The sequence below is a fragment of the Coptis chinensis genome, chromosome 9, assembly GCF_015680905.1.
Source record: "Coptis chinensis isolate HL-2020 chromosome 9, ASM1568090v1, whole genome shotgun sequence".
In the NCBI taxonomy this organism is placed as follows: domain Eukaryota; kingdom Viridiplantae; phylum Streptophyta; class Magnoliopsida; order Ranunculales; family Ranunculaceae; genus Coptis; species Coptis chinensis.
Window position 1 is genome coordinate 36,389,253 of NC_141464.1, and position 21,628 is coordinate 36,410,880.

The window sequence follows — 21,628 nt, forward strand, 5'->3', positions numbered from 1 at the left end:
GTTTTTAAACCAATGCGACTAGTATGAACCCACGGGTATTTTAACAGAGGATTGCCAGTAGTAGTCTGCATACATATTCTAACATATCAGAGCTTCCAGTAAATTTATATTTGCGCAGTTTATTTGGCATTCAAAGAAGTTGGTTAGCAAATACAAACACTATAAATTAAAATAAACAAACAGTGTACCAAAGTTTACTGGCTACCTCTTCTGCCAGAAAAGTGACCACCCCGTCTATATGGTCTTCTTCCACGTGTTGAAGTTGCTCTTGGACTATTTTGATTGGGAGTAGAAAAGTTCCCTTGCATAGTCGAAGGAGGTGGCATTCCATTGCTCTGTTGCTCAAATGATCCGTTGGAAAAACCTGGCGAATTTCCCGCATTAAAGGATGTGTGGGGATGGGGACCTTGTAAACCAAAACCAAATTGTGCTTGGTTAAGTCCAGGCTGTCCCGGGTTACCCGGCCAAGATGCACATGGTCCTGAAGAGAAATTGGGCTGTCCATATGGTAAAGCCATATTCTGCATCATCCTTTGATTAGGATCAAACTGCTGCTGGAATGGCATTCCACTAGGGAAACCATTGAGCATCCGAGGAGACTGCTGATAATGACCTGGCTGTTGAATTGCCATCCCGTTCATTGGAAATCCATTATGAAAGATGATCTGTTGTTGCTGTTGACCTGGCATCCCATTCATCCAAATTCCATTTGCAGGCATTAAATTTGGAGTACAATAGTTAGCATGTGGAACCTGTAAAGCAGGTGGACCAGAGGGAGGTACACCTGCACTGGCTGGCCCAATGCTGAAAGAGGCTACACGACTACCAGAACCAGATGAGGTTTCAACAGGTGGTGTACAGAACTGATTAGACATATTAGTCTGGTTACTGGGGCCTCCCAGTGGCTGTGCTGGAGGCTGACCATTCTTCCATGATCGATCCTTATGTTGAACCTTCTTTCGAGCAACAAATTCCTGGTTTCCGCATTTCCTATCACTTGAACCCTTACTTGCCATACGTTGTGCTTTCCTGTACTCAGCCTCTTTCTCATCATCAGAAAACTCAACTTCATCACCGAGTTCTTCATCATTCTCACCAGATGCATCATATCCTTTCTTGTATAGATTCTTGTCATTGAGGACATGATAGGCAAAGTCAGTAACAAAAGACACGGACGTGCCTTCAGAGAGACCAGCAGGAACTTCCTGTTCAGAATTGTATCTGACAATATAGAAAGGATTCTTGACAGGACCAAAGACTTCATCCACTAGTCCTAGTGGTGTTCTGGTCTCTGTTATCCATAGAATCGATCCTTCGTTAAGAGGGCTATGCTTCTCTAGTCCTTCTACAACCACTTTTGTGTCCATCATCTGAAGAAAAATTACAACAATATCAAGGATTTGAGGGAAGAAGAAGAAAAACATTAATAAATAAATAAAAAATTGAATAAAATAATAATAATAATTAAACTTGATTAGAAAAAAACAAAAGACACCACAAATTGGTAGGATCATCCAGGCAAGCTGATTGGTACAGAGCTCATTTAGATGAAAAAGGAGCTGTATACGAATATGGTTGATTGGTTGACAGTCTTGACACCTTGGGCAATTTTTGGATGGAATGCATACACAAAACAAAAGGCATGCATAGTCTAAAGAGGTGTCCTCAAGATGTCCACTACTGCATTAGCTGCATGAAAGCGTAATTTCGTCCCCTAAAAGCACATATCAAAGTGCATGCATGATTCATTTTAAAGGAATTTCCATCTAAAATTTAATAATCTGAAGAATCCAAAACCTTAATATTGCAAAACACTGTTTAGTGCTAGAAAACCAAATCTTACAATCAGAATGAAGAGATCATTTATTGATCAACCGAGGTTTTCGGATATAGTGAACTTACAGACATAATCACTCCCACAGGCAGCGTCTTGTGATGCGGTTTTAAGGTTGCATCCACTGGTGGAACTGGAGGGAGAATCTACAAGATAATTCCAGATATAAGTACCAATGGAAGTCATTGTCCATCAATAAAAAAACACCCTAATTCCAAATGCAGCTAACGAAACAAAAATCAACAAACAACCAACCCTGTGAAACAGGGACTGTAAAGTGACAAACCTCAATTTTCATTATAAGAAAAAAAGGTTTCACAAACAGGAACTCTTTTACCAACTCTGTTTGAGAGCCACGTGTTTTGTTTCGAGTTTCAATGTTCACTGATATTTCAAACTGAAAACCAAGTTCAAGAGTTCAAATTTTCAAATGTTCAATGCAGAGCAAAATGCCAACTCCTAAAATATACGCATATATCGGTGATACGTCAATGAGTGTTTATCAGATGACAAATTATACAAAGGCCAGGACTGATGTCGATATTTTCGACTGCTGACACACTGACACTATGAAATACGGATGCCCATATCTGAAACATCAACCCATCAGGGAGACTTCACATTTGGACTGGAAAATGAGCCTAGCTGTTATTTGTTTATAAGTTACACAAATTATACAAGATCTCAATGCGAATTTTACTGTCATGTAGTTGTCTTGACTGCAAAGTTGAAACACTAACTTTAGTTAGTTGTTTAGTAATAATCATAGTCATAATATGCGCTTTAGGACAAAATTCATGGCATATAAAAACAAAAGGTTCATACAATGAGAAAATTTTGCTGATTCTTGATGTAATGCAAATTGACACTGACACATACTATGTATCCACCATTCCAAACTAAAGTCAGGGTGGCTTACATTAAAAGGGCTCTTAGAGTTCTATTCAGTGTTTCATATGCTGTTTTGTAGAACAGTTTCCCCCCATTGCTGGTCGTTCTGGAGTTCTGAATTATGTCAAATAATGCAAGATTTGAAGGTTCTAGTATTCAAATTGTATACTTGGATCCATATATTTTATAAAAAAAACTTGCTGAGAAAACAATAAGTAGTTTTAAAATTTATCTTTGGGATTGCTACAAGTCCTAGTTCAATTGCCGACGAATAGAATAGATTTTGATCTTCGGCTCATTTTGCTTACTGGCCTACTCCGATTCAGGGCATTCAGCCCTTTTTTAATCCATTTAACTACTGTATGGTTACAACATACAAGAGTTCACAAAACCGAAATTGCTACATAAGATTGGTTTACAGGTTCAGCATTGTCCCTTTATGGAGTAAAATCTGTATTCGTTATAACAGTCAAAATCACAATACCGACAAGGTATCACAAGCTACTTACAACTTTATCCATGTAATGAAACTCATACTCCAGAGCTCCAAAATATTTATATAGTTTGTTTGTACATAATAAAATTTCACACTGACCAATTTACTCAGAATGATTGTATAGCAACAAAAGTAAAATTATAGTGCTCCCAAGTGCTTGAATAAAACTCATAAAACACTTCACCTGAATCTCGTTCTTGGACTTAATTGGTCCTTTCAAAGCAGGTTCATCCTCATCACTTCCTACAAGTATCTCCTCTTCATCAAAATACTTTATCTCACCTTCTTCTACTTCTATAACTTCAGCCATCTCCTTCTCTTCCTCCACCTCCACCTCCTCCTCCTCTTCTTCACTACTTGAAGATGACGAAGACGAAGAACTATCACTCTCACTCTCACTATCACTCTCAGACTCCGAATCACTACTACTATCTTCTTCATCACTAGATATCTCTTTAACCTCATCATTCTTCCCAACACGAACACTAACACTTTCTTCCTTCACCGCCTCGACATCCTCCTTCGACGCCAACTCACCCACCACCTCCACAACACTTTCTACACTATCTACAACCAAGGGCACCTCATTAACTCCAACCCCTTTATCCATAACCTCAAAAAGACTACAACTTTTAACTTCACCAACTAAACTAACCTTACCCAACTCTTCACTAACCATTTCTTCCACTAACTCTCCACCAATCATATTAACACAAGGTTCAGAACAAAAACTATTCAGCCCAGACTCATTTTCTTGAATAGACATGTCGTTATCTATTAACCAATCGTCAATAAAATCGAAATTTGAGAGTGGGTCTAGTAGAGATAAGGGAAATTCTTCTTCAGTGTTATTATTAGGGTCTGTTTGGCTAGTGAGTTTTGTAGTGGTTTTATTATTAATGGTTGAATTAATACCAACCATTTTTTTGAGGGGAGGGATAATTGGGTTTAAGGTTTGAGTTCATAATTTCTTTTAAATTTTGAGGGGATGTAAATAATTTTTTTCCTTCTTTCCTAAACCCTAGCTAGGGTTTTATGAGTTTTGAAAGTGACACGTGGAGAAAGCTTTCGTTTCTGAGTTGGTGAAGAGTTCGTTGGATTGACACGTGTATATTTTTACAAGCCCAATAGACCGGCCCATTTGATTGCGTGTTTATTGATTTTTAAAAAGGATCCATTCATTCATGAGGCGGTATTGACACCTATAAAATGGGACCAGCACCCTTTGGATGATATAGCCATATAGGTACAAGAAATGGGGCTCAGCCCGTTGGTTTGAATTCGGATGAGTGTAAACCCCTTTCTATCGGCCCATACCACATAACCTCCCTATTTATCGGCCCATATCACAAAAACTCCCTGCTTTCCAATAACAGTGAAATTCCAATCCGATTTCTATTTCCTATTTTATTTTATTACCCGTTTTACCCTTTTTCCATATTCATTGTAATTTCGACCAAGAAGAACCAAGAAATGGGGATCGACCTTTTTGAAGAAGAAGTGAAAAAGCGAAAATCCCCACTTCGAGTTTCTTGAATCACATTCGTGAGGCAATTGATGCATTGAAGTCTTTACTAGAACGTAAACTAGAAGAAGGCGGAGAACACGCGTTCTTGCAGATTTTGAAACGCGTTTTATTTCATTAACCGTTGGAGTTAGAATGGAAATTTTTAATGGCGGAGTTGTATAATGAAATGGGCTTAAAAGGACGGAGCGAGGAAGGTTTATGAAGAGATATTAGTTCAAGACCCTTTGTGTTTTCGGCCTTTGTTTTAGAATGCATTGTTGATGGACCAATGTGGAGAAGGACAAAAGCTGCATTAAGGATTGCTTGAAGAGAAATTGGTACTTGCTCGGGAAGAGCGAAAGGAGAATGATGCGAGAAATGTTCGTTTGATTATGGCAAATTAAGTATCTTGAAAGAATGTTGATGAGGCGTTGAGTAGTTATGAAGAGCTTGAAAAAGAGGATCCCAACGACTACCGGCCTTATTTTTATCGGTTTGTGATTTATAGCTTGCTTGATCGGAATAAAGAGGCGGCGGCCTTGGTTTGCAAAGTGTCGTGAAGTTTGTCCAAAGGATTTTAAGGTGGAAGGATTTGTGCAACCCCCATTATCAAGAGCGAAGCTCTTTGGGTCATGCTTGGATAATTGATTTTAGAGCATTGTTTCGGTATTGATAATAATTGGAGGTGAGTACTACCCGGCATTTTTATACATGTTACGCCTTTGTTAAATTTTGTTATTATGTACTTTTTCGTGTTAATTTAGAAATAATGGCATGCCCTCAAAACTCAATGATAGCATAATTGGAGAGTTGTAGAATGGAGCTTGTTTTTCAGGATACTTCTTGTTTTCTAATAATATGTTGCTTCATTGATGTAATTTGAAGCTTTTGAAATCTCCATGCGCTTCTTAGCGCTTCAACAAGTTTTTTCTTTACTCTTGGAATGCATCACTAGTCTCGAGTGAATATGTTACATTTTTGGCTAGAAAATATGTGTGATGTAAACTATATTGAGATAGAGTCGACCGAAGTCGTTTATTGCCCAAGAAGATTTTGTTTTACAAGCATTAGTATAGATAGAGGATTAGCTCGTTGGTGTATGGCCGCCTCCCCCTCTCGAGACAGAGTGCGCTTCATTAGGATTTAGGCATGTGTTTAACTTCCGAATGTAACAAAAAACTGTGAAGATCTTGTTCGTGAGTTGCTACAACTTTCATGCTCATGAGACTTGCACATTTATCTTTGTTTTTATCCCTATATGCTCTCAGTGACTCTTATAATCAAGGAATATTTTTTTTATCTTTGTTTTTATGTGAATAATGTAAATTACTTATTACTTATTATTAAGTACTCGATCTAGATCAGAAGTTGTGGATTAAGGGTTGATGTAAATAGAAAAATTATGTTCATAATTAAGTACTTGGAAAAATATCATGAATTCATGATTACTAGCTATATAAAAGCATATGATATGAACAGCAAAAGTTTATTGTTATATTGGGACTACAGTGTATCAATCTACATGTAAAAAGGCTTTCCTTATTCATAGGTCACAGTAGTAAGCATAGTCATAGCTTTCATGTAGTCAATCCTCTGTTCATTTGATATTGGATGCTGCCTTACTTTCAGCTTTATTTGGTTTTCCTTTTCTTCCTTGAGAATTATTATCCATGGAAGATCGAATAATAATGATCAGAGTACTAAGAGTAAATAGAAGGATACTGATTCATTTCACTTTTTTGTTGTGTAGTTTTAGAAACATACACTGATTGCGAGTTCTTCAATTCTCTAAGTAAAATCTTGCTAGTGCGTACTGAACCTTGTAGGAAGTAATATTATGAAAGGAAAAAAAAATCTTCGCGTGTTTTGCTTGTTCTATTCTTCTTGTGCCCGCTCAAATGCTCAATGAACAATTTTTTCTCGTTTTTCCATGTGCTGTGGGAAATAGCATGCAGAAGTAACTTATTTTGTAATTATTTTGCAGAAAAAACCGTGCAAAGAAGGTGGTATGTATTCCAAACCCAAGAGTGCTAACGATGGGAGGTGCCAAGTGGAGAAGTTGTTCCATCGACCTCACGGGCATGGAGAAAGTATGGTCGAAAAATCAATCAAAGGTTCTCCTTATCCTAGGTATGTATACCCTATGAATGTCATATTAATTAATTTGTAAAGTATCCAATGAACAAATATAACAGTTTTTTTTTTTCTGTGACCAAAACACCAAACATGCATTCTCATCTCATTAAGCCCGACTATTACTATTCTCTTAAGTTCATGAATTAAGACGTAACTACTTCTTTCGATCATCTATTACAAAGTATTCAGAATTCATTAATTTAAAATTTGTAATATCACGAACTATGATCCGGGGGATATTATAGATCAAAGCAGACTCGAAAGGTTGCTTTCGGCCAGGAAACAAGTAGAACGAAGTCGAACCCATCCAAACATGTTGGTAATCACCTATACCTCTGAACATAATCACCCATGGCCAACACAAAGAAATACACTTGTCGGCTCAACACGAACCACGACCACCAAAGAACAATGCTGCTTCAAAGAGCTCATCATCTCCTCAAACTTCATCAAAACCCAAAAGTTTGAAGGAAGAACATAAAGATAATGTCAGCAATGGTATGTCCATATCTGTGGTCAACGGGTCAATAAATGTGAGCTCTATTCCTATAAAAGAGGAGATTGAAGATGTACATGAGGAGGCAATTGAAATGGATGATCAAGATGGTTTGGAAATATGAAAATATGAATTTACATATGCAAATATGAAGTTACATATGTGCATACAAATTTACATATGCAAATATGAAATTTTATAGACATTTTTTCTGACAACTGACAGGTGACACAGGTTATGTAAATATGAATTTTCATATGTAAATATAAATATAAATTTTCTTATGAAAAAAAATTTTATATGAAAATTTAAATTTAAATAGCTTAAGAAGACTGTGTAATTTTATATTGTCATATGTAAATACAAATTTACATAGGATGACGTCAGTCCGGTTTGTCCTTAAGCTGAAATTATAAGTAAAGATTGATGACGTCAGCCCAGTTTTTACAGGGGTATTTTGGTCTGTTTAGGTATTTAAAAAAAATAGGGGGTTTTTATGGGTTAGTACGTAATGAGGGGGTTTTTATGTTGGTTATGTATCAACCAGGGAGATTAAACCCAAAATCTGGATATAGGTCACCAAATAAACCGTTCAAGACACTAAATAAGATACATTAAAACACTATATAACATCCAAAAGGAGTGCTAGTCCTATTTTATGAGGTGCCAATCCTGCGGCCCTTAATTTACAATCAGGCGATCAACAAGGTGTGCGTACAGTCTCTCTCTCTGACTCGATGATACAAACGACTAACAGAAAGGGGGGTAGTAGTCCCATTACAACACAAGTCGATATTACTTCTACCAGCATTTGCAAGCATATATGCATGTAGAGTGTCATTTCTAGAGCAAAAAGCAATTTGACAAAAACCAAAAGACTGCCTGATATATTGGATCTTTGATAGTAGATGTTCTAACTCCCAAGAAGAATAATTGACTTGACCGTTGACAACATCAACCGTGCTTTTGCAATCCGATACAATGGACACCATCTTAGGGGATCACCAATGCAGGACCTCAAAATAGAGGGCCACGTTTCAAGGTGTGTTTAGAGGAGACAAGGGACACAGAAGACCTTTATATTGAATGGAAAATCTGGCATAAGCTTTCAGCTAATGTGAAACTGGTATAGTGGAAGTGTGTTTAACTTGTGACCTGCATGTTCTAGGTTTGAGTCCTGTGGTAGCAATCCTCCCAAATTCATTTCCCCTTTTAAATTTGGTCTAAAAAAGATTAAAATACTGAAAAAGTTGTTGAAGTCTTCGAACACATATTTCAAGTTGTTGAAATCTTCCAACACATATTTCCAGGATGGTATCTATAAAAGGCCATACAGGGGCTGCATTGGAAGCCCATTTCTGTATTGGTCCCTCAAATTTAAAGATAGATGGGCTTTATAAAGGCCCCATTGGTGATGCCCTTAATATCCAGTTCCAAAGTTTTTCTAAACCCCACAGAAGAGCTTGAAACTCTATTTCCTCTTGTCCAGATGCTATGCAGTGCTTGCTTCCTACATACAAAATATCACATGATCATTTACCAATGGTAAAACCAATGCCACCAATTTTTGAAATACTTTCATATTCTCCATCAATGGTTAGAAGATATAAGTCTGATAATAAAAAGGCTTTGGTATGTCATATTTGCACAATGGCGTGGGTTTTGATGGTAAAAAAGAAGTTGTTGATTGAGCTAACAAATTGGACAAGGCTAAAGCCTAAAGGTTTGTAGTTCTGGGTAAAAGTCATTTGGTTCCTATTGACGAACCTTCTATGCTTGGATTGCCTTCATCTCCAAGCTAGAGATCTTGGATATATTCTCAGTAGTATCGTGGATATCATAGATAGATTCTCAGTAGTTATATGTTACTATAGTTGTACAGATCTTCCTAAGTTATAGGATCTCATACACTATGTAAACTACTCTATATATGTGATGAATGAATAAAAGAAAACAAGCCACTTTATTAATTGTTTATGGCATCAAGAGTAGGACGAATCCTAACTCCATCTCTTAATATTTGTTTTTAAGCCTACAACATGGCAAACAACACTAATTCATTTGCATCTTCTTTCTCCTCGAGCACTATATCAACAATGTCTTCTACCACCCCAACTCTTGCCTTACCAAATATTTCCAGTTTTGTCTCCGTGAAACTCACAGAAACAAACTTTCTTCTATGGGAAATTCAAATAAAACATTTCCTTATTGGCCAAAACTATTGGCATTTCATTGATGGCTCCTACCCATGTCCACCAGAATTCATTTCATCATCTCTCAATCCTGAATACACTATTTGGTATCACACATATCAAACTCTCATTAGCCTAATCAATGCTACACTTTCTGAAGCGGTTCTTTCACAAGTTGTTGGTTTATCTACTTCTAAAGCCATATGGGAGTATCTTCAACAAAACTTTGCTCAACAATATCTTGCAAACGCAACTCATCTATGCTTCCAACTATTTTCTATAACCAAAGGAAACAAATCTGTCTCTGAATATCTTGAACATGCCAAGTCTCTCTCAGACTCTCTTGCTGCTATCAATGAACCTGTTAAGGATACTGACCTTGTTACCTCTGTTATGCGTGGCCTCGTTTGTGATTATAAAATGCTTGTGACAGCCATACTTCAAAACCCCTCACTACACCATAACAGGCTATTTGCAACGGCAAAAAACCGTTGCTAATAATTTTCACAACGCTTTTTAAGCGTTGCAAATATGGCGTGGGTAAAGTGTTGAAAATATTTGCAACGGTTAATAAGCGTTGCAAACAGAAATTTCCAACGGTTATTAACCATTGCAAACAGAAATTTGCAACACTTATTAACCGTTGCAAGAAAAACTTTCCAATGGTTTTTAAGCGTTGCAAATAAAAAAAAAAATTCTCCTAGTTTGTAGCAACCAGCTAAACCAGCCCCATTTTATTAGGACGCACTTAACCTGCAAAAATAACACTACTTGTTCTATATTGAAACAAACATCTCATTTCCATATTGAAACAAACATCTCATTTCCATATTGAAACAAACATCTCAATTTCATGATAAAATCCCCATTACCTTTTTATTCAATTTGACAAGTAAATAATAGCAAACATAAGCAAAAGACTAAAAAAAAAAATAGAATATTCGTTAAACCATGTATGCAATATAACTTCAAAATATTTTCTAAGAGTTACAAATTCATATTTACAAATAAGGGTAACATATTCAATACGATTTTCCAAGCAATCTCGAATCATTGCAATACCAAGTATTGGTGATGGCTTCACTCACTATAAATCCTAGTGCGGCTCCACAAAGTCTATCTAATTCCTAAAAATTCACAAAACAAATAATGAATTTAGAAATACAAGAGCACTAATTAAACTCATGCAATTAATTAAATATTTGAAAATCCACCTAAAGGAAGTAAGAAGTTTAACAAATGAGAAAATGGAAGGTGGAATTTTAAGCTTTTACCTTGACAAGGAGCTTGAAGTGAGCATGATAATTTGATTGGGGAGCAATTATTTTGGTATGCTTCTTGCTTTTCCCTCCATCAAATTGATACCCTACACAACATACTGAACAACACATTGAACGACAACAAAATGATCTATCCAGCTATTCTAAAAGGCTCTGAAACACTTAATATATAAACAAAAGCACCACTTCTATAAACCTAGAACTGTCCAAAAATATTGTCCTACATCAACATGTACTAGCAAGCCATGGACCCAACATAACTCTAAAAAGGAGGGGTTGGAACATAACAATGTATAGAGCAGGTCGACCTACTTTGTACTAAGTGAAATTCAAATTTTCAAACAAACACTTGTGTCCAATGATTATATATAGAGCAAATAATGTGGATTCTCTAACCATGACACCCAACTAGAAGCATCTAGTCATCAAGACATTAGTTTCAAACACGAAGATAAATGGGGCAGAGAAATTGTAGATAAAAAAAGTAAGAAAGAGTTGTCTAAAGTTGAAATGAAATATCAATGGCATGAAGTAGATTCTAAACTAAAGGGCCATGCTTAACTAACCGATCATAATTAAGCCTCTATGGATAGTATGTCGCGAACAATATGATGAGACTTTAGAAAGAGAAAAGATAAAGTTAGACAAAGCAAACAAGGTTTAGTGGTTTTACTTACATCTTCTCATAACTTTGAGGGATTTGAATATAAGATTTTTCTATGTTTGAGTATACTTTTCTTGCATTTGGCTATTTAGTTCGGTACTTGGCTTCTTCTGTTGCTGTAGGCCAATACTCCATGCCTCTGCGGTTCGTGATCCATAAACATGCACCAGCTCAACGCTCATCTTGTATAAGCTCAAAAGCACCTAGACAAATTAGGAGCAAACGTATCCACAAATCCAGTTAGAACCAATTTAACTCTTTTATAGAGATAGGGATGAAAATATTACAATGGGTAATTAATATTGAACTCCGCACATGAGCATAACACCAATTGTTAGATAGGAGGGTAACATCCTGGTTAAGACTAACAACGCTACATCTGCCTATGGCATCTGAGATTCTTCTTTTCTTTTTCCTCAGAATATCATGAATTACAGAAATACAAGCATCACCAAAATGTCAAGAGACTAAAGAAAAATTATTACAAATAGTACTCTCTGGAAACACATTTGGCTACAACCAGAGACAACAACGAAATGACTATAAAGGTCCTGAAAGAGCAGTTACAAGTCACGTCAGGAGAGTGGACAAGATAAATAAGATGCCATTATGCGTCTGGTTTTATATTACACGGTATTAGGTACTATTGAGAAGATTTAATATTGAGTGAAGGTTGTCAGCTTATGCGTAGGGAAACTTCCACATAAAAAGGAAAAACCATACAAAAGCTACAGTAATGGAAAAGGCGTCAGTCTTAGTCCCACTGCACTGAGATATAGCCATATAGCTGTTTGGAGCAATTTTTTGGATGAACAAAAATCAAATTAGTAGGACCACTCTGAAAAACATAGCTGTTTGGAGCAATTTATAGGATGAACAAAATAAAATTAGTAGGACCACTCTGAAAGATTTTACTTAGTTATAGACTATCATTTTTATACTATGAAAAAAGAACTGTGCATACGACTAGGACTTTGGGTGGCAAATTCAGGTTAGACCAAAGTGACTTTACCTCCTTGATTGTCAATTAACTCTAGTTATTCAACTCTATGTGTTTATTGTACCACACAGCAGGAAAGCCCCTGTTCGAAGCCACCTGTTCGCAGCCACACACAAACTGATACCTTTATACAATGAAGAAAACACACCTTTGGAGCTAGAGTATATAGGGTTTGGAAGCATTGGATAAAGTCCCAAAGCAGATGCCATGTTTATAATCACACCCTACTTCTTCCCCCCTAGCATGGCTTGTATCTGCACATAGAACAAAAATCGAATATGGCTTATATAATGTCTAATACATTGATAAATTTGTAATAGCAAAAACAAGACGCATACCACACACTGAGTGCAGTCAACAACAGCAACCAAGTTAACATTAACATCATGTTTCCAAGAACTACAAGTGGTTTATGGGTCCTTGGGATGATATGAACAATGAGCAAGATGCTTGGGTTACGAGGTACATATTATTAATTGATTCTTATTAAAATTTTAACTATCGAGACAAAAAAAAATAAAGTTGGGCAAACAAAGAAAGTCAATATGTTGCAATAATTGAAAAAAAGGGAAAGAAAAGACATACTTGTTTTCCATTGATAACATGAGTTTCCTCAATGACAATACCAACAACAGATGGATCAGCATAAGTAATAAATCCAAAACCCCTTGGGTGTCCCGTGTATCGATCTTTCATTATAACCGAATCAGTTTTTTTTTGCTCAGTAAGTTTAAATTTATTAAATGAACCGAATCAGTAATTCCTCCATACTTTTCAAAGTAGTTTGTAAACGTAGCTGAAAATTAACCAACAACATCACAACTCAACCTCAAATAATAAAACTAAAATAAAACTATCGATCTTTCATTATAATAAAACTAAAATAATAAAAACAATAAATTAAAGAATATGTTTTACCTAAAGTGGTGTCCTTAGCTAGACCACCAATGAAAATTTTCCTGAAAAGAATAATACAAAAAGTTAGATAAACACTAAATAAAAAAAAGTGAGAATGTGGTGTAGAGAAACGAACCCATGGCTGGCTTTCTCGTTGTCAAAGGACTTTGTTTTCGAACCCATTGTTATTGTGTCAGAGAATTAGGAATTGAGTAAAACTGTTGGAGGTACTTTGACTAGATATCTAGAATGAAAATAACTAACCTGGTAAGATGATTCAATTGATGATGTTTCGATGTTCTGGTTTGCCCTCTTTGTTGTTTTCAAATGAAACTCCTGAATAGAATATATTTACTTTATGACCTTAGCCATATATTTTCATTCCTATCCTAAAGATCTATAGAAAACTAGATTGCCTGAAACTCTGGCGGTTGAGGGGGGTACTTCAGGCAATGCAGGCAATGTTGAAGCTTCCAAAGATCCGTAAGCAACAAAGATCAATTTAACTCAAAAATATAAAGTAGACCACGAGAAGATAAAAAAACATGTCAAAGTTAACAAACCTTCTTGTTAACTGGTCCGCCTTAAACTTTGGAATATTGGCCGTCATCTCTTCCTCAAGCTCAAAGACGACTTTTCACCACTGACCGAACCGAAACACGGTGAGATGTTTCAGTGTCGCTCCTTAGGTCTTGTCAATGTGAGTTTTGGCTTAGAAGTGGCGTTTACCTGTACAGAAATACCCACATAATTTACATTAGGTTGAACATGCTAGTGACGGGATGAAATAGTTAAGCGGGAAACACAAAGTCAAAAGTCGATTATTACATGCAAGATCGAACTGTCCCTTGTACTGGACTCGAATTTCCTCAGGCTGTAGAAATGAAAGGTGCTGGTGTTGCTCCTTCCCGAACATAAAGCTTAATAGTGAAAGAGAATTTCATACAAATTTGTAACCCCTACAACAGTGGATATTTGACATATGTACAAAGTAGTCATTCCAATGCAAACCTTTTGATCCTCTTTACGAGGTTTACTAGTAAGTAGAGGGACACATATTGGTAGCACCACTGGTTAAACCCAACCTTGATTTGTTGTGAGGTAGATTTTGAGGCTTGACATTTAGAATATGAAATTCAAATTTATGTACCCATTATTAATACACAACAAAATAAACTCAACTTAAAAATGTAACAAGACTAGACATGAAAATTGTAGTTAGCTGTCTGGATTGTCCTCCATCCAGTTTCTTGCGTTTAATTGCTTGATTTTCTTGTGCAAAATTAGGAGCTGTGACAGTTTTCTTTGCAGTTATAGCACTATAAAGTTAACAGGAAGTATTAGTCCATTGAGTACATTTATTTGAAAAATAAAATAAAACTCAGTAAGAACATGAACATGGTTATACAATGCTAACCTTCTTGTAATCGACCGATTTTCACTTTTAGCTTGCGATAATTGGGATTGATTTTTCGGCTTTAGAGTTGATGGATTTCTAACCAAACTAACAATCTTTTTAGCTGTTTGGGTTTTCTTCAAACCAGTTAGGAGTTGGGGATCAGCTTTCTGTTTAACCATCTGGGGTTGTGGGGTGTATACTTCTGGTCCTACCAATCCAGTTAGTTAAAACAATGACTTAAAACAACTAAAGTGTCAACATAAGGCTATATAGCTGAATATTTAGAAAGAAAAGACACAAACCTTGGACTACAGAAACCGCAGTGGTAGTCATCACCTCAACTGGTTTCGTATTCTCCTTGGCAACAACCACCCTTACAGTGCCACTGAAACTAGCGACATATATAAGCAAGATTACCATAACAAAAGAAAAAAAGAGCTGTCTTTGATTCTATTCACTAATAATATATCTCTGCCCAGCCCCCTTTAAATTAATTTATATTAATTAATTAGTGTAAAAGCGAGTTTTGTCTTCAGAAATGAGGATAAACAAACAAACTCGCCAAGTCAAAAACCATTTCTTTATTTAAAATTGCTTACCAGAACAATGAGTTCTCTTTCTGGAACGGAACCAAACTCATTCTTTATAGAAGGAACAAGTTTTCAAGTCGTGTTCTTGAGAAGAAACAGAAGAATACCTTTCTTCTTCTTCGTCATCATCTTCAACAACAAAGTCTTTCTCTTTCTCTTGAACATCTTCATTTGAAAAATTCAGAAGACCATTAGTTCCATTTCCACACCATAAATCTTCATTGAAAACTTGCTGGGTCGTTGTTGTTGTTTTCAAAGTAGACATCTCAAGCCAAAAACTGGTTTTCAAAGCTTTGGTTTCAACACAATCCATTTGTTGGGAATTATAAAAGTAAGAAGAAGGTATGAAGTGATTGTTCTGGGGAAGAGGAGGAGGGGCTGAAGGAGAGAAAGAGGAACAATGGTCACCAATAAAGATAAGAAAACCCTAACCTAGCGGTTGTGAGAGAGAAAGAGAGGTTTTCTATTTTCGCGATTTCTTTTTTTGCCTCTTTTTGAAATTTCGATGTTGTTTTGGTTTTTTGGATTTGTAACACTTCTCAAATGATTTTCAAGCGTTAGCAATTAATTCAAGAAATTCACCCAATTAAAGTAACGCTTTACAACATTGCTAACACTTATATAGCATTGACAACTTACTAATGGTAAATAAGCGTTGCAAAGCAAAAAATGTGAGTGTTGCAAATATCCTATTATGGTGTAGTCCCCCTCTCCCTTCTTTCTTTGATCTTTGTGCTCGACTTCTGACATTTGAATCCCTAAATATCAGTTCATCCACCATAGATATCACTTCTGCTAATCCCACTACTGCTTTACTCTCTTCTCATAATTCCAATCCAAATCGTGGACACAGTAACACTTGTGGTGGTCGACAAGGTCGGGGCTCTATAAACTACCAAACCGACTACTATCACTTTAATCCATCTTACAATTCATAAAGAGGTGGCTATGGCCATGGTTATCAAGGTGGTGGTCATGGTCGTAGTCATGGCTGCAACCAATCTCAAAGCATACTTGGTCCCTTTCCATCTTCCATTCAGTGCACATTTTGTCACAAATATGGCCACAACGCTTCAAACTGCTATAGGCATCCCCACAATTTCGATGATGATTTGTCATCAAGCTTTAATTTGCTGGTCTTCAGATTGGACCACAAGTTGACCAACTGGTATCCAGACTCAGTTGCTACGAATCATATGACTAGTGATACTCGATCCTTTACAGACCGTTTTGATTATGGTGGAAATGATCAAGTTCAATTGGGTAATGGTGACTTCCTTCTTATTGCACATACTGGTAGCATCTCTTTCTCTCTTCTGGTTCTCACTCTTTTCAATTATCCAATGTTTTACATGTCCCCAACATGCATAAAAATCTTCTTTCTGTTGCTCAGTTTACTCGTGATAATTTAGTCAGCATCACATTTTATCCTTCTGGTTTTTGAATTCGCGACTTACGCACGGGATCTATTCTTTTTCAGGGCCAATGTAAAGATGGGCTATAACCCATCAAACCAAGTTGTCCCCTTCAAACACTTATGGTATCTAGTTTGTCACCCACACTTTAGCATCACTGTTTGGGGCATCTCTCGTCAACTATTCTTAGAAAATGATCTAATAACAAATGTTTAGGTACATTTTCCTTTAGTCATAGTCAATTTTGTAAGGCTTGTGCCATGGGAAAGTCCACAGGACTTCCTTTTGTTACTCATGAACATCGTACTACTGCACCATTTGATTTAATTCATAGTGATGTTTGGATGTCTCCTATTTCCTCTGTCTCTGGCTACCGTTATTATGTGCTTTTTACTGACGATTTTACTCGTTACTCATGGGTGTTTCCAATGAAACTAAAGTGTGAAGTTTTTAGTCACTTTGTTAACTTGTTTAATTTAATTGAGAATTAATTTTCTGCTACCATTAAGTGTTTTCAAAGCGATGGGGGTCGCGAATATGATAACTCATCTTTCCATAATTTTTGTGCAAATAAAGGAATTCATCATAGGTTCTCATTCCCACACACACCCCAACATAACGGTCTGGCAGAACGTAAGCACCATTATTCTCCGAGATGGTTCGCACCTTGATGATTAATGCTAGTATTCCTCTCACTTTATGGGTTGAGGCAATTTGCACTGCTGTATACTTAATAAATAGGTTACCAACACCGATTCTACACTTCAAATCTCCATTCCTCACTTTGTTCGGTTCCACACCAGATTACTCTATTTTAAGTATTTTCGGTTGTGCATGCTATCCGAATCTTGGAGATTATGATGATCACAAATTACTGCCTAGATCTGCAGCTTGTGTTTTTCTTGGTTACAGCTCTTGTCACAAGGGGTTGTCCAACCAAATAAAGTAATTAAGATAGACTGGCAAAATGGGCTAAGTTGTGTATAGTGGCATCTTTGGTTTGGGTTTCCATATATATTTTAATAAGTGTGTCCCTAAAGGTTGTTATGGATTGTATACATAGAGATAGTGGGCTAATGAACTAGGTTGATGCTAGATCTAGATGAGGACAAGTTAACATAGCACGATCAATGGATTCAGCAACTTGGTTACAATGAGGACAAGTTTTCGTTATTTGTCATATGTCTTTTAGTTAAGAATTCTTTAGTTGGTAGAATAGAATTTAGGACTTGCCAAACAAAGAGTTGGACTCACAGTAGTGATTAGATCTTCCAAATGACATTCCATATTTTAGTGGTTAAAGCACTAAAGGATGGATTGTTATTATAAACATGCACATACCAATTGTAAGATGATTTAACTGTGAATTTTCCATTGTTTTTGTTTTTTTTTTTTTTTTTTTTTTTTTTTTTTCCTGCTACCCATTTGATTGTGTTTCTAGATGCATAGTTGCATTATTGAAAAATGAAGAGTGAACCAAGGACAATGGTTGTTAGCTATTTGTATGATGCAATTGCTATTCAAGAAGACTAAGATTTGGAGTTACCAGTCTTAGGTAGGATTATGGAAAATCTAAAACTGAACTGATAAGATAATTGGGTACCCAAAACCGAACCGAACCGATAATATTATATTTCATCTGAAACTGAACCAAACCGATAAAATTTATTACAAACCAAAACCGAACCAACCCAAACCAAAAACTATAAAATCAATTAAATCATAAATCAAATCAATTAATTTTAGACACACAATTGATAAAACTTATACAAAATTAATCATAAATATTACTAAAATGCCATATTATCGGTTTGGTGGAGAGCAAACGCAAAACCAAACCAATATCTTATCGGTTCGGTTTGGTTTCGGTTCAGTGGAGGTTAAACTAAATTTCCAAAACCCAAACCATTTTTTTATCGGTTTGGTTCGGGTTAGTTATTAGGTTATCGAAACCCATTGACAACCCTAGTCTCAAGCAATACCCTGATATAAACTCTTTCAAGCTGGTGATTATTATTTTTCTTTTTTGGAAAGGCAGACCCCTAACTACCTGTTAATTAAAGAATAAATGTGGAGAGGGATGGCCACATAATGAGCCTTCTGATCCCATACATACACGAAATGCAACCTAGTATGCTAAAAGAAATGTATGATAAGCTATTTTGTTTTAATTTTTTTTTGTATAACCACTTCCATTTATAAATTGAGCAATTTTATGGAAAGAGGCTAGCTATTAGCCTACTACAAGTCATTTTTTAAGGGATTATAATTTTCCACGCCACTTTTTCCCACTTCCAGGCAATGTTATGATTTATAACCAAAATACCTTTATCCTTTCCACACATCATTTCTAAACCCTTAATATTTCTAGTCTAAAAATGGTATTTTGGTCACAAATCATAACATTTCTTGGAAGTGGAAAAAAGTGGTGTGGAAAATTGCATTTCCCTTTTTAATCTCACCTTTAATTTACTACAAAACAAAAGGTTGTAGTGTTCTATTGCTTTGTATCTTTTGGAGTTTGGTTGCTCCATTTTTTTTTTTGGTAATAGTTATATTATATATAGAGATTAAGAAGCAAAATTTACAATAAATCCTTTCCTATCCAGAATGTTCCCAGACCATGATGGTGGATAATTAATCCATTCTATAGTAATAGGTAAAGATCGCCCCTGTTTGGCTAAGGTATGGACACCATAGTTTCCTGTACAGCTAACCCATTTAATACAAACATAGTCTAAAGTAGATAATATGTACAAAGCATCCGTTAGTATTAGCTATGAAGTCCATGATATATTTCCTATTGTCTTCTTTCGCAAAAGTTGCTAGCTAATTTACAATCAGTCTGCACCTCTAGTCTTTGGCGGTTAAACTGCATGGACCACTTGATTCCATGTAGTAATGCTTTGCTTTCTACCTTTTCTGCTATTCCATTTCCATCTCCACTATGTTCTGATCCTGCAACAATAAATTTTCCATTAGAATCTCTCAATATATAGCCATAGACTGACATTGTACCCTGCATATAACAAGCATCAGTATTAAGTTTAAGAAATCCAGCTTGTGGAGTTGTCCAATGTGTTGTGATGCATTGTGGAAAAGCTCTTTCATGAAGTTCCTGATTCATAGGTTCTTGAAAGAATTTTTGGATAAACAGAATAAGTTTAAAGAGATTTGGAGGTTTCTCAGTATGATAAACGTCACATCTTTCTAACCAAATGTCCCAATTAAGATATATAGCAAATTTGGTCCATAAAGAGCTTTGTATTGGCCAATCTGAGGGTGGCTTATACCAAAAATCTATCTATTTTGGTACCTGAAAGTTCTTAAAGAAAGTTAGTATAATATTCCAAGGAGTTTGATACCACAAAAGTTTTATGAAATGGCATTTCAGAAGGAGGTGATGGAGTGATTCTTGGTCATCTGTTCCACATAAAAGACATGCTTTATTGGGGATATAAAAAAGTTGTGATAGATGATCTCGTGTTGAAACTATGTCATAGTAACATTTCTAGGCAAAAAGGGATGCACGAGGATGATGTACATTTTTCCAGAATGATAGATTGGTTTTTGGAAGTAGTAAGTAGGTTGGAATGGGTACTAAGAACTCTATACATTGATTTGATTGAGTGAAGTCCACACTTAGTTGCAGTCCATTTGAGCTTATTGTCTTCATTTTGTCTCATGGGTAGGTAGATATTTTGGATTGAGTGACTTATGTTGGTATCAAACAACTGATTTAAGAGGTTGATGTTCCATGACATAGTATTAGGGATAATAAGATCACCTACTAACTTATAAGTGGGATTATGTATAATAGTAGTAGGTACTTTACCTAGGGAAAGACATGGAATCCAGGGATTATTCCAGATGTGAATATCCTTACCTGAAGCAGGTTGCCAGATGCAGTTTGTTTTTATCATGTGAAGAATTGTTTGTACACCATACCAAAACCATGAAGAACCGTGTTTATGAGGTGAGTTGAAGGCACTACAATTATTGAAGTATTTACCTTTTAAATTAATTGTAAACTTAGAAAAGATTCAGGTTTAGTAATGATGTTCCAAACAATTCTACTGAGGTGAGCATGATTATCAATCTCAACATCCCTAATACCTAGACCTTTTACACTTTTTGACTGACAAATTAAACTCCAAGTTTTAAGGTACAAAGGATGACTTCTCCTAGGTTTTTTCCCCACCAAAAGTCTCTATGTAGAGCATTAATATATGAAGTAATGTGTTGTGGCAGAAGGAAGGTGCTCATTTGGAAAACAGGGGAAGCAAAAGAAATTGCTTTGATAAGAACAGTTCTGGCAGATTGAGAAAGTAGTTTGCTTTTCCATCTTGCAATCTTGATGTTGACCTTTTCAATTAACCTACTAAAAATAGCATATTTAGATTGACCAAGGAAGAGTGGGGACCCAAGATACTTCTCACTTATATGAATAGGTCTCATATGTAGAATATGCATGATATTATGTTTCTTAGTTGAGTTCATATTCTTACTGAAGTGGACCCCAGATTTGGCATAGTTAAACTTCTTGGCCTGTTAAAGAAAAAAATTAATTAAGAACATCTAAAAGTTCTCTAGCCTCATCATCATTAGCTCTACAGAATATGAATTAATCATCAACAAAAAGGAGGTGAGAGATAGGTTCACTATTTCTAGAGATTTTAATACCATGCAGTTTGTTCTCAAGAATATTTTTACTGATGATTCTGACACTCCTCTTTTTTGTATGTGATGAGATAGTATATGGATGATGAAGATAGATGATAGTCATTGAACAAAATAGAAGCGTATCAAAACCTAATTATCCCTCAATAAG

General features: G+C 35.9%; 1 protein-coding gene, 2 long non-coding RNA genes and 1 pseudogene across 6 annotated transcripts; 1 reads left to right on the forward strand and 3 right to left on the reverse strand.

The window, feature by feature from the left end:
- Positions 1-93: 93 nt before the first annotated feature.
- Positions 94-4,277, reverse strand: LOC147475791 (uncharacterized). The gene is made up of 3 exons (XM_086583840.1): positions 3,406-4,277; positions 1,903-1,980; positions 94-1,370 (listed from the first exon to the last, which is right to left on the reverse strand). The coding sequence occupies exons 1-3, from the start codon at positions 4,141-4,143 to the stop codon at positions 195-197; spliced, it is 1,992 nt and encodes a 663-aa protein (XP_086439966.1). The 5' UTR covers positions 4,144-4,277; the 3' UTR covers positions 94-194.
- Positions 4,278-4,476: 199 nt separating this feature from the next.
- LOC147475792 (protein SLOW GREEN 1, chloroplastic pseudogene) lies at positions 4,477-5,376 on the forward strand (annotated as a pseudogene).
- Positions 5,377-10,492: 5,116 nt separating this feature from the next.
- On the reverse strand, positions 10,493-13,823 carry LOC147475793 (uncharacterized). Of its 4 annotated transcripts, none has more exons than XR_015208467.1 (6): positions 13,658-13,823; positions 13,415-13,455; positions 13,082-13,292; positions 12,645-12,750; positions 10,827-11,699; positions 10,493-10,679 (listed from the first exon to the last, which is right to left on the reverse strand). It is a non-coding gene; the product is annotated as an uncharacterized LOC147475793 (long non-coding RNA). The 4 variants fall into 4 exon arrangements; XR_015208465.1 differs by having other exon boundaries at positions 13,530-13,823; XR_015208466.1 differs by having other exon boundaries at positions 10,827-10,930; positions 11,510-11,699; positions 13,415-13,823.
- Positions 13,824-14,074: 251 nt separating this feature from the next.
- On the reverse strand, positions 14,075-15,802 carry LOC147475794 (uncharacterized). The gene is made up of 4 exons (XR_015209033.1): positions 15,392-15,802; positions 15,095-15,177; positions 14,222-14,352; positions 14,075-14,122 (listed from the first exon to the last, which is right to left on the reverse strand). It is a non-coding gene; the product is annotated as an uncharacterized LOC147475794 (long non-coding RNA).
- Between the last annotated feature and the right edge of the window lie 5,826 nt (positions 15,803-21,628).

What these genes read in the sequence shown, in the direction of transcription:
- LOC147475791 (XM_086583840.1), bottom strand. Translation starts at nt 4,143, where the DNA reads ATGGTTGGTATTAATTCAACCATTAATAATAAAACCACTACAAAACTC. An exon ending in AGTCCAAGAACGAGATTCAG is followed by an intron (nt 1,981 to 3,405) that starts GTGAAGTGTTTT and finishes ATTATCTTGTAG; the next exon opens with ATTCTCCCTCCAGTTCCACC. An exon ending in CTGTGGGAGTGATTATGTCT is followed by an intron (nt 1,371 to 1,902) that starts GTAAGTTCACTA and finishes ATTTTTCTTCAG; the next exon opens with ATGATGGACACAAAAGTGGT.